Source organism: Schistosoma haematobium, chromosome 3, assembly GCF_000699445.3.
Source record: "Schistosoma haematobium chromosome 3, whole genome shotgun sequence".
Classification (NCBI taxonomy): domain Eukaryota; kingdom Metazoa; phylum Platyhelminthes; class Trematoda; order Strigeidida; family Schistosomatidae; genus Schistosoma; species Schistosoma haematobium.
In genome coordinates, this window is record NC_067198.1 from 10,186,891 (window position 1) to 10,201,305 (window position 14,415).

General features: G+C 35.1%; 1 protein-coding gene across 2 annotated transcripts in view; it reads right to left on the reverse strand.

Moving 5' to 3' along the window:
- The window catches only part of MS3_00004980 (uncharacterized protein), a 40,901-nt gene that overhangs the window by 2,789 nt on the left and 23,697 nt on the right, over window positions 1-14,415 (reverse strand). For both annotated transcript variants that reach the window (XM_051212981.1, XM_051212982.1), the window contains exons 9-11: window positions 13,373-13,408; window positions 9,119-9,278; window positions 3,547-3,598 (exon numbers count right to left, since the gene is read on the reverse strand). In XM_051212981.1, coding sequence (XP_051068911.1) covers window positions 3,547-3,598; window positions 9,119-9,278; window positions 13,373-13,408 — 248 coding nt within the window. The remainder of the gene's footprint in view (window positions 1-3,546; window positions 3,599-9,118; window positions 9,279-13,372; window positions 13,409-14,415) is intronic.

A 14,415-nucleotide genomic window follows, 5' to 3' on the forward strand; every position in this document is an offset into this window, starting at 1 on the left:
TAAAAAGAACCGTGCGCGGAAGGCCTCAAACAGTTTCCCATTAGGCGCTGTGGTCGTTTCCCTAGGTTGCTAAGACCACCACTAATTTAACCTTTTTTCATGTTTCTCAAGAGGAAATATCCTTCCGCAGTGTGAGCAACTGTGAAATGACATTCGTACTCAATAACTATATCGGCAACCGAGAAGATTCTGTTGATGAACAAATCTTTCCTTAACCTCTTAATAAGTCTTTCATCCGCACGGATAACCCTTCTAATTTATTTTTATCACCATGAGGCATCAATACTAATGATTTGAGTTCATAAAACGTTATTCCCGGTCTGCTGAAACCACGGTCTAAACCACATGTTGAGGATGTTAGTGTTCAGACCTTGTATCAGGTAGGAAAACAGGCTTCTCCAGTTAGGACTCTAGAATCTAGAGCCATTGATGTATGCTGCGTTCCCAAAACGCGCATACTGGATCCAAGAACGGTCATCCATTTCACCCCACCTTGTCAATATAAAGAACAATCACGATTTACCCTTCAAGTATCTGGGAGCCCCGCTGTCACTTCCCCTGGCCTCGCTGATGTAGGCATAGCATTATTTTCTAAATCAGAACAGACGCCGTCTGAGTATGTTTCAATAGATAGTCATTTTGACTAAACGGAACAGAATGAATTCGAAAAGATCGGGACACACGCCGTTGTCTTCTCATTGTCTCTGCCTACCCTCCCACCGATGAATTTTATAGGAAGCCATCCAACTTGCTTCAAAAAACCAAACGCTCTGATGTAGCAATAGTGGCGGGTGATTTTAATGCTCAAGTAGGTAAATTAAACCAATCCGAAAGGCACTTAGGTGGATTTTATGGTATTGCGATTCAGCGAGCAGATACTGGAGATCGTCTATTGCAAATATGCCCAGATAACTGTTTATTTCTGGCAAACACTTACTTGGAACGAAAGGAGGAACATCGTCTGACATAGCAGCCTTTACAACAGACTCACCTATGAACTTAAATAGATCACATTGCCATTATCCATCGCTGGAGGCGGTCGTCCTAGAGCACATGTTTAGACTTGGACAAGGCTCTAGTTCGAGCACAGATTTGTCTGAGTCTTACTGGACATAGAAACCCCTTAGAGTTTAACTTAATGATGAAAAAATTAGGAATATATTTCAGGAACAACTAGAAAAGGAGCTATTCAACCTTAAAAGTGATATCAACCTCGAGGTTGCTTGGTACGATATCTAAAAGACTGTGGAAATAGTAGCGATATATTTAATGCAAAAGGTTGGGAGAAATCAGTGGATTTCAGCAGCGTCTACAGCATTGACAGGTGCTCGTAGATTCATCTCATCTAGCGCTGAACAAAATGAGAAGGCGAGACAGCTTAAACGTAGGCTGACAGAAAGCCTACATTACGATTGTGAACAGTGGTGGGTAGCGAAAGTAGAAGAAATGGAAAAGGCATCAGTGATAGGTAACAGCAGACAACTGATCAAACTTATCCAGGAATCGAGTCCAGTCAGATTAGCTGTAACCTTAGCTAAAATCTGGTAACTGGACGTAATCCCATCTGTCTGGTCTCGATCGCCGATTGTCCCAGTTCACAAGAAAGGACAATAATCCTTTTGTGACAATCTAAAATGAATCAGTTTAACCAATGTATTGTCTGAAATATTAGCCTCAACAATACTTAGACATCTAACTAGAGCTCATGCGTAGAAGAAGCATTCAGCTTTTGGCAGATTCTGGAACATAGACAAACTTTTCGACGTTCGTTTGTAGTAGTATTCTTTGACCTTCAATCGGTGCTCGATTTCGTTTATCGCGAGGTTCTGTGTCAGTGTTTGTTGCTGAAAGGGGTACCAAAGAAGTAAATTAATCTTGTACATACTGTTTACTCAAACACCACTGGTCGAGTAAGAGCTTATGGCAAGGTATCCGTCTTATAAACAAAGGCAAAGTTTATTGCACAGCAGTTCACTCTGTTCTACTTTATGGATGTGCAACGTGGCCATTAAGATTAGAGGATATTCGTAGGTTACTGTTATTCGATCATAGATATCTTTAAAGCGTTTCTTGTATATTTTCGGACCACGGAGTCGACAGTGCCTAGGAATAGAGTACTAGGTAATGATGGCAAATCAATTGATGAGGTAGTAAATCTTGATCAATTGAGGTAGTTGGGGCATATGTTACGTATGCCCAACAGATGTTTTCTGGTGTAGCAGTAGGCTGGAGGGTAGCTAGGGGCGGCCAAGTCAGAACATGGCACCAGCCCATGAAGTCACTGACAGTTGGACTTGGCCATGTTATTAGGTGTAGATTACCTGGTTGTGGTCCGCATGATCATCGTAACCAATGATTAGAAACTTTGAATGACATGACTCAAACTCGTTTGCAATGGCACAGGTGCATCTATTCTTTGTCTTTCCTCAAATTCTGAGATCCTAAGTTCCTCAAACCTTTTCTTGTTTTTATTTTACTAATTTATATTTTCTTTTCGAGTCGTATCTTTGATCCCTAATCTTTCCTATTATCACAAATACTGTTACTATCTCTACTATTCTAGGCTACGGCCTGACAACTTATCTCTCTATGCTAATGGGGTATGACAACTTGGACCGATGTACGTACATACAGGTTCTATGTTATGACTGACTGACTCACAGTAACAAATCTTAAAACCTTCTTTTATAATAGTTGTAATGATACAGAATAATGATCCAACACCCATCTGTAGATTCTAGTTTGAATAAATGTCTTACAGGTGATGTAATCATATTTACAATTAATGTTCTCATTTTGTACAAAACAAAATGATAATACATGATAATCATTTTAATTCATACAACTGACATATTTAATTTTGGATTAATGATCAACTGGTGGCTTAGTCGATAAAGCACTGAACTTTTAGTCAGTAGGTAATAGGTTTAAAGCTTGTTCTGAATGTCTCAGTTTTTGGAGTTTGGTACTATTACCATTCTAAGATATTAGGTATTCAGAATTAGATGACAGAAAACTCTATAGTCTCGACATAATACACGCGATGTGTAGTCATTCAGACTAATGGTCGCATCTCAAATTGATTTATGTAGTTCAGTGAAGACTTTAAGGAATAGACAAAATGAGATTTGATCACAATTCAGTGATCAAACAGTATTAATAATGTGCCACAGAAGTAATATGTAATAAAGAACTGAGTACATAGCCAAGTACAAAATAATATTTAGAATTCCTAGAAATAAAGCTTACATAATAAGTTAGACATTAACACCACTGGATGTCGGCTCAGAGGTCTAATGGTTAAGTGCTCGCGCACGAAACCACTAGGTCCTGGGTTAGAATCCCGCGGAGTGCGGGGTCGTGGGTGCGCACTGCTAAGGAGTCCCATACTAGGGCGAAACGGCCGTCCGGTGCTTCCAGGTTTTCCATGGTGGTCTAGCTTCAATTGACTCATGATTTCAACTTGTGAAATTACATAATAAGTGTTTAAATTTACTTAAGGTAATGAATGAATCATTACTATAATATTTACATATATATACTTACCTAAACCTAATCCTTGGATAAAAAATTGTAGACATTCGGCAACTTTTTCAGGCTGAATGGAAAGTAAAAAAAATTAGCTGGTTTGATTTTTAATTAAAACGAATGATTATATATATATATATATATATATATATATATATATATATATATATATATATATATATATATATATATCCATATTGTTTTGAGAATAAATTACACGAATATTCCTAACAAAATACAAAGCCAGTAATTACATGAATCTTGATTAAAAAAATGTATAATCTAGTTTGATGATAGCCGTACAATGCTTGGATTAGCAAGAGTGAATAACTGATATGACGTTTGAATAGAAATATTTTCTGTTTTGCGGTTTACTAATATAATAGAATTATATGGCTGGTGATCTAAATTATACGATCACTAGACTGGATACTCGATTAGTAAAATATGCACAGACTCAACCATGTTATACCAAATACGCTATTCAAGAACAAAAATTAGAGAACTAGAGTATAGACTAGACAATACTTCATTCAACATGGTCTACAGTTTACACTCAGTATTTCCTGAGTAAAAATCAATAATAAAAAGTAAATCACATGTTGAATAGTTAGTAAGTTGTGTCTATAAGTTCACGCTTACTGGTCAATCACATTTAAGTTCACTAGTCACATATCAATGATAATTTATTGTCTAATATTTCAAAAAAACCTAATCTGGAGATTTTAAACTAAGGAAAATTGAACAACATTTTAAATGATGTATAGACATGGGTTCTACATCATTTAGTCAGTAGATCATATGCAACATAAAACCTGGTACATACATGTACATCGGTTGAAGTAGCTATACTACACGATCATAGGAAATTGAAACATATATCCCAAAGTGGTAGAATTACTGACAGTATGAGTAACAGTAAAAATGTTAGCTGTAGACAACATAATTCAGACCTTCAGATCCGATAGATGACAAAAAGTGAACGCCCTGCACCATAGAGACCGATTCTAAGCTACATTACTAATGTTTTTAACCAGTGACCAAAATTATCATACCGACGCCAATTACATAGTTTATACTTACCAACACAGATTAGAACATCAGCTAAGGCCTTTATGGACTTGTGCTACGTTTATCGTTTATCGTATTTACGCTTTCATACCATCTAATCTTAACTTAGACATCATAGCTCATTGAGACAGGGATTGGTTGAACATATTTGGCACATGTCTCAACTTCCTCAGTTCGTGGAGGTTCACAACCTCATCAACTGATTTACCACCCTTACCAAGTACTTTGCATTCAACCCTGCTACTTACTCCGTGATAGGAATATACGTGATCAATGCTTCGAATGCATGTAATGTTCAAAACTTGCAGCATGAGGATGTCTTCGACTTTCAAAGACCATATTTGAAAAACCATAAGATAGTACTAAGAAAACACTTGGGTCATATACAAGCTATTTACAGGTCGATGAATAAGTAGCTCAGGTCATAAGTGACTTAAGCTCAAGCTAAAATTCCGTTAGATATCAAATCAACAAGTCTGATGAAACTTTGGAGTTAAGTGAAATGTTTGACACGCTTCATTCATTCCTTACAATTAACTTATTTATGTACGAAAATGAGAGGACGAAAAGCGAATGTCCGGCGCTTTCACCGGATTCAAAACCAATGGTGCACATGGGCTCCAGTACCCTGCGGAAACAAATGGCGTATGAACCAATTGTTGGTCATCGGCTTCCATGGGACTGCATCTCCTTACGATGCTCCACTGCCTTGTGGGTCAGACCTTCAGGTCGAAGGCTCGGGTAGTGGCCCCCTAAGAAAACCACCTGCTTCGGTTTGGGCACCCGGGCAGTCTCACAGCCCTCACACATATCGAATGAGATTTGTGCGGCGCATATGTATTTGGTGCCTCTTTGTACCATTATGTATGTGTTGAAATAAATAAATAAAAAATAATTTATGTACTTGTATATTATTGTAGAAAGTTAAAATTAACAATATCTATATGATTATGTGTATAAATAAAAATATATACACATATCATAACCTTATTAGAATTAATGACAATTAATCTTAATGACTTATGATATTTCATGTTTATCATTTATGTTTATAATTATTTTATAAAATTTCATAGAATTAGGTCAATACTTCAAAGGGATTTAAATAATTACATAACTTTCTATTTTGTTATCAAAAGGAGAAATTAAAAAAATATATATATATAGAATAAAACTTATATACATAATTTGATAAGATTTTGACATGTATACTACTCGCATCAAGTAATTAGCGGATATATCAATTTGATAAATTATAATGATTTGATTTTCAAAAGGATTCAATGAATAAATGATAAATAGAATATCGACTATATATATATATATATATATATATATATATATATATATATATATATATATATATATATATATATATATATATATATAGTGTGGGTTTTGTACTGAAATAACACTATATATATCTATCATCATGGAATTAATTTGAAATTATTTTGAGTTTCCATACGAGTAACTCATCATTTATTTATTAGGTTGCCCCCAAATACCCTGGTATGGCCGAGAGTGAGGTGGGCCCGCTTTCCCTCTCGAAATGCTCTCACACGGTCACGCGTATACAGCTTCTGTCAGGGAAGTCCTACTAACTACCTTCTCGCACCATCGGTGTTGTTTACGAAAAAGAGAGGACAAAAAGCGAATATCTGGCGCTTTAACCGGATCCCAAACCAATGGTGCACTTGGGCACCAGTACCCTGCGGAAACAAATGGCGTATGAACCAATCGTTGGTCACCGGCTATCATGGGACTGCATCTCCCCACGACGCTCCACTGCCTTGTGGGTTAGACATTTAGGTCGAAGGCTCGGGGCGTGGCCCCTTAAGAAAACTACCTGCTTCGGTCTGGGCACCCGGGCAGTATCACAGCCCACACACACACAAATATGGTGTGGCGCATATATATTTGGTGCCCTCTTGTGCCAATATTTTTGTGTCGAAATAATAATAATAAAGGTTGAGGTTGAATCATATACATCGTTGAAATTCAATTACTTTCAACTTAAAACCATGGTTATGTAATATTATCAATGATTATTTATTGTAATTCAAATGACTGTATGCAATTAGAAGGAAACCCTAATACTTAGTGTTACACAGAATATCTGTAATAATGATATGCTTAATACTAGAAGAAGGTTTCGGATCTATGTCACTCAGTATCACAATTAGTGATGTTATCACTAAGCTGTTCAGTTCCCTAGTAATGATTGAAAGCTCTCGAGAATGTATCTAATAAGCATTCAGAAGATGCAAAAAGACTTTAAACACTTTATTCAATCAACATTCAGTGGAAACTTCGCAAACACTTCTAAAAATGCAATGAATTATGTGAAACACTCTGATTGGATAACTCTCTATAGTGTTATTGTCTCAAGAAACTCCCCGAATATCAGGGTCACTTGTATATCTATAGGTTCTCCTGCTTTCTGTACATAGACTACTTTTGAAAGCAAAGTTTCTGTCCATATTTTCCATCTTATATATTCCGTTAGAGATGTAAGCTAGGAGAATTCTGGGGAATCGATGAGTGGCTAGGGAGTTATTATCAAGAGTTTGAGTACCCGATATGTCAGTGACCTGCAGTAGAATTGATTGTTTTAATATTAGCTGCTACTATTACTACTACGACTACTCAGTGATTCTTCTCTAAAAGATTTAGATATTTATTTTGTGGTAACATGCCAATGATAACTCTTATAGATACTGTAATTCATTTCCTATAGAGTTGAATGTGTTGAACAAAGAAAAAATATAGAACTATAGTAAAATATACACAGATAATTCTTTTATTTATTTCATGTTGAAGACTATTTTTAACCTAGTGAATTTCTTGCAAATTATTCACAAAAAAAAGACAATTCAAAAAATTATTATCGAATTCAATGTTTATTCAATGTAAGAATGGACTTGTAATTTATAATGAAAAAAACCTAATTTGTTTGTATACTAATGCTGTAATGGAGTTTTGACACGTTTACTACCACTACTACTACGCAATTAATCCATATGATTAATATTCTTTCAGCATATATATACACATCGTCCTATGAGAATGGATTGTGTTGATCTACTCTTACTTCAATTAGTTAATACCTATTTTCATGTAGAAATATAAATTTAGAATGATCGAATAAGTCGATGAGAAAACAAAACACGACTAGTATGTATGAATGTTTTTTCAAAAGGAAATTCTTCCATCTTCTTCTCTCCCTATGTGTGTACATTTGTAAATGTATTTAGGCAAATGTCTTGTTGTTGTTAATTATACGGTATTTTTTTTGTAATTTCGAAATATTGAAAAATGTAGTTTTTAGAATGAAGTAATTCTTGTTACTTAATAACATTAATAAAATTGCATAATGATATATGAGTAAATTGCGAATAAATAGACCATTGAAATTACTACAATCTCCACAAAACCCATCTGATATTAATCAACATATGCTCACTAGTGACTGGCTTCACGAGGTATATCCTGGAGTTCTAGTGAGAAGTAGTGACCAGTGGAGTTCAACCAGGTTTGTTGTGAGATATCAACTCACTGAAGACAATGGTGAATGTGTCGCTCAATTTCGTGGATTAGTTGAAGCTAGGGATTAACATCATTGGGTGCCGGCTCAGTGGTCTAATGGTTAAGTGCTCGCGCGCGAAACCACTAGGTCCTGGGTTCGAATCTCGCAGAGGGCGAGGTCGTGGATGCGCACTGCTGAGGAGTCGTACAATAGAACGGAACGGCCGTCCGGTGCTCACAGATTTCCCATGGTGGTCTGGCTTCAATTGACTCATGATCTTAACCATTGAAATAGAACATTTGTTTAGTTATGATAATAATACTAATGATAATACATAGATTTTGCGAATACATCAGATGTGTTTTTCTTGAATTGAACATTCACTGATTTATACAATACGCATGTCGTATAGTTTGTATCGTGGAATTATCTTAGTTAAACAGTTACTGAACATCAAGAAGCACTAGACAATTGTTTTCTCCTAATACAGGACTCAATAGTGTGCATCCACGATTCCCTAGGAATGGAATGAAGTACGCAGTACATCGTAACAATTTAAGTTATAAATGTACATCACTGAATTACAACCCATAGATCGAAATATTAAGCTCTTGAAGAGAGAATCAGAGGTTCTTCGTTCTAGCTTCAATAAGCTCACAAATGTCCACTGGTGGTAAGCCTCATACTGGGACGGAATATTTGTCTAATGCTCCCTTACTTTCAGTGGTTACTTATTAAGATCAATCCTTGATATAAACTATGAAATTCAATAATCTTTATTTCAGATCATCTAAATATATGGTCGTCAGTTCACCAGCTGTTGCGTGACACGGGTTTCGTCTGTTTCTAAGCCATGGAACTGAAAAAAATTCGTGGTGGTTGTTTACCTTAATTCTCAAAACTGATAACAAGATAAGAAGTTATCTTCAAAATAAATACACGTATTTATAACATATTCCAGTGTTATTATAAATACAACATAATTCTTACCTGTTCACTTAATACATTTGCCACATTATCTAGTTGAATCAATTCAACTTTGCCTTGTAGATTTGGATCATTGCGTACAGCGGATAGAACAGCATTGTATAGACGAAAGACTGTATGATTATGTGATGCTAATGCACCGGTTAGAAATAAAACGGGACATCTAGAAATATAAAAAAATGCCAGTTATGATGCAGTGTCGATTTGTTTAAAACAACCATAATCTAGTCTATTTATACAGTCTGGAAATAACAGTATGAATTATTGGATGTCAATTCACATTGGTGTGAAAGTCATGGACTCTCCAGGAGATTTGAAGTTACTGGGTTTCATCCTTCTTGATAAGCCTTGCCAAAGCGTTTTACACTACGACATAACAGCTATTCAGTGCTCTTTTGGTACAATGATTGCTTAGCTAGAGTTAATCTCTTGGGCGGACTATCTTTAAATTTCATAGTATCCATAATCTTCGTTTACATACTTACTTACTTACTTACTTACTTACTTACTTACTTACGCCTGTTACCCCTCGTCGAGGAGCATAGACTGCACACCAGCACTCTCCATCCAACCTCGTACTAAACAATCCTTTCTAGTTGTTTCCACTTGCTATTCATCCTTTTCATGTCTGCTTCCAATTTTCGACTTAATGTGTTCTTCGGACTTCCACTTTTCCGTTTACCTTCGGGATTCCAAGTTAGGGATTGCTTCGTGGTGCAGTTTGGTGATTTCCGTGATGTATGTCCTATCCACTTCCAATGACTTTTCCTAATTTCCTCTTCAGCTGGAAGCTGGTTTGTCCTCTCCCACAAAGGGCTGTTGCTGATGGTAGCCAGTCCACGGATACTGAGTATCTTGCGTAGACAACTGTGCATAAATACTTGTATCTTTTTGATGATGGTTGTAGTAGTTGTCCAATTTTTAGCTCCATACAGTAGAACTATCTTGACGCCTGTAGCTCTTCTAGGGTTACTGCCTATCTCAAGCCCGTGTGAAGGAGGAGGGTCAGGCATTGGGTAGTTAACCCCATCCCGTTAAAAAAACCTTGCTAAAAAACGTTAACCAGATTACACAAATTTAAATATTTAAACTTTGCCGTGGGAGTTGAAGGAAGAATTATGTTCCCCCAGGATGATAGCCGAGAATCTTCGGAAATCACGAGGCTGATGCTCCTTCTAATAACCAGAGCAACAATTTTTATAGATACGTGGAACGTCCGGACAATGCGGGAGACCGGAAGGATCAGTCAAGTAGCGACGGAAACGAGGACATAAAATTTGGCAGTACTCGGAATCTTCGTTTACCATTAATAATTATTCCTTATACTCTAGATTATAAACGTCTTATGTCGGGAAAAACAACGATTATTTATAGAAAATCACTTAATTTCAATTCTTTAAAGATCAATAATAATAAAAGAATGTTTCATGGAAAAACAAACGTTTTTAGTTGGAATACTGAATGAATAGTAAGCACCCACTGTGTAGATTCAAACCAAGTGAATGACTCAGTGAAGTGCTATTTTTTCGGAGATTTGATTCTCAAAGCTGCACAACACTACATGTTTATGTACAATAATAATGTATAAAATTCCTCTATTATTATTATCATCAACTTGTCAAACAGAATAACTTGGGAGTTAAAAATAAGCTAACGTTCAAAATTCGATTATTCCTATTCAGAGATTAAAAATATAATCATTAGGAATTTAAAACAATTGTTCCAAAAATACCATAAAAATACATGAAAGTGCTAAAGCGACCTTAGTTTATCAAGTTTTCCTGTAATTAAATATAAGTTATTTCTTTAAAAGTTAACTTCAATGGTATTTTCCTAATTCAGCTTTTCGCAACAACATTTGCCTTTATCTGATTGGTTGCTATGGCTTTTAGTTTGCTAACTTTGTTATGGGCTCCAAGGTTATTTCATGATACTATGTAAACAGAGTTGCTTCTTTCTAATTTTTGACTTCTTTTTGGAACATAAAGCTACGCTAAAATCCTTTGTTCGCTATCTCTGTCAGCATGTGGAATATTAATCTTGGAGTGTTGTCATGTTAAGCGTAAGGAACATTCGAGATCTCATTCATTTCACCTGTAATAGAACAATTCTCAAACATTTGCAAATAAAATTTACTATAGTTCAACCTGAAAAGGTTGGGTTCTTGTGAAAATTGCAGGTTATCGATGTAGTATTTGAATTGTCCTCATTGTTAATGATTAGAATTGAACTCTAACCAATCGTTGCTGGTGTATGTCCATCCTGAATAGATTGTTTCAACATGATCGTTTGTCAAAAGTTGAACAGAATGGATAGATTGTAGCTAACAGTCGGACGCACTATACACATTTAGCCCAATTTAGGACTGTTCAGCGAAAATTACATGAATGGAGTCTTAATATGAATAACAATACTGCGGTAACGGTAAATCTATGATGAATTCAAAACATAACGAAATGCGCCTACCATATTCCACTTCTAGTCATAATCCATCAATTCTATACAATCATGGCGGTCCACACAAGTTTATTTCGCATAGATAATTCTGGATTCACAATGTACATGTTAAGCTTTCGTTCACCTTGTGAACGACACTAAATGATGAGTTGTGTTCTAGCTGAGTAACCCATGTTCACAAAGTCCCATCCTATTTCGTTCATTAGTTAGAACTATTTTTCTACTAGTTCCGAAGGTTGTTCATTTCTGGGTAAACTTCTGATGCTTAAACTAAAACCTTGTATATTTATACTCCTCAAGGAATATAATTACACATGAAAGTATATGTTAATCTGACCATATGTATCTGTCAAAGCTTCCACAAATAATACTGTATTCTCCAATAAAACCAATAGAATATGTGCCTTAGAAGCCAATTTACTGTCATTAAGTTAATTTATCCTAGTAATTCTCTGTTAGCAATAGTGGTATAAACAAAAACACTCCGGACACTATATAATACCATCGGATTAATTTAAATGGAGAGTTGTGATATTTTTGAATTATGATTTATATTAGAATCCAGGATGCAATTTTACTATTTTAGGGTTCGCCAGTTGAATGCACCTGGATTCAAGTATTTGTGTTCACACTAACACTCGAGTTCAATATTTATCACTTCAAATATCAAACCATTATTTACCAAGCTACTGATTCGAGATAGTTGCTGACCTATTCAAATGGTAGTCAGATATTTGTAGGGGTTTTGGGTCATTCATGTTATTGTAATATTTGAGATTGGATTTTATTAGTCTGTACTATGATTTTCTACAACAAATTCTTTATATACGAAATTAGATTTATAACAACAAAGTTACTCCATTTTTATCCTATCATAAATTAGTGAAAATTTAAATGAAAGAAACTAAACCAGTTTATCAGTTTTACATATATATGGTTACTTACCATATATTTCATAAGTTAATTCATCTATTCATACTAGTGTATACGAGTAACTGATCGGTGGATAATAGTGTTTAATTTGAGTAAAACAAATTTATATATCAGAATGAGTTTTGTGGAGATTTTGGGAAATTTCACAGGTTGAAATCATGGGTCAATTGAAGCTAGACCACCATGGGAAATCTGTAAGCACCGGACGGCCGTTCCGTCCTATTGTGCGACTCCTCAGCAGTGCGCGTCCACGACCTCGCCCCCTGCGAGATTCGAACCCAGGACCTAGTGGTTTCGCGCGCGAGCACTTAACCATTAGACCACTGAGCCGGCATCCAACGGTGTTAATGTCTAATTTCAACCAATCCACGAAGTTGTGCCACCGAACACCATTGTCTTCAGTGAGTTGATATCTCACAACAGACCTGGTTGAACTCCACTGGTGACGGCTTCTCACTAGAACTCCAGGAGGTTCTCCTGGATGCTCACTACCGAGGAGTCCCATTTTAGGACGAAACGGCCGTGCAGTGCTTCCAGGTTTTCCATGGTGGTCTAGCTTCAATTGACTCATGATTTCAACCTGTGAAATTTATATATGCTGTCACAAGTGTATTACCATTGTTTTAATTAATAGATTACACAATAAGATCATTTAATTTACTAATCTATTTAAAATTGAAACCAAATGAAATGTGGAACATCATCATTAAATTGTTAATAGATGTTTTAATCATGTGAAATGTCATTCTAAATTAATAAGCAAACATAGAAATTAGACTAATATTATACATATTTTATTTGATGAATTCAATTTGACATATACTTAGTCAATAAACAAAATAACTAACCGTTCATTATTTAACTTACCTTATTTGATCGACATGTTCTAGGATTTTCGTACGTCTAAAAATCATGTGTAAATTAAATAAGTTAATTCATTTGATATCTTGTAAACCACAAAATAATATAATAAAGGAAAACACATTTTAAAAATGAATATAGTTTATTAAGATAGCTATACTGATATAATTTGTTGCATCAACCAACCTCCTAACAACCTCTCGATCTCCAGCTACTTCAAAATGTCAATGTTTCAAAGAAAACTGATAAGTAAAATAACCTACCGAATTTCGAATTGCATTTAAGTTTGATAAGTCATATACCGACTAAACTTCACTAGCTATTAGGTACAGAAATTATCAATCAATGCATAAAGTTGTTTTTTTTGAACGACATTGCCGAAAGTTACCCTGCCTAGCTATCTAAAGAGCTATAAAATGTAAGTCAAACACACAATCCGGGAATATTTAATTAATTCCGGTCAGTCCGTTTCACCAGAATTCTAACTCAAAATCATTCGTTTAGTTAAAGGGATCAGATCGGAAGGAGTAAAAAAATTATGTACATCAGGGTCTCTAGTTGTTTACTAATTCAGTCCCAACTTTTCCATACAAAAACAGTTTGTTCAATCTCCCATTCTACCTTAGTCTTAACTGTTCTTTATATCTTTTATAAACTTTTGTTGTTTTACTTTATATTAATTAGTTTTTCACAATCACTGGTTAGATATCATTTCAACATTCACTTAATCTCACAGTTTAAATTACGAACTGATCTGAGGTAGACAATCATCATTTATTCACAAACTATCATCATCTTAGCATCTTTCATTAACCATTCAGTTAATACATAATTTCCTTTGAATATTTGATTTTGATAAGTAATTTGTAGCAAGATATCATTTTAGTATTTTTTAGAAATTACACAGCACACTTGTATTTTATTATATGCTACTACTTTTAGTAAATAAATTGACTATTGCAAAATTTAACAAAATGAAATTGACAAAAAAAAGATTTTCTTCGTTTTTTTTTCTTCCATTGTTTGAGTAACTGTCACTTGAGCACAAA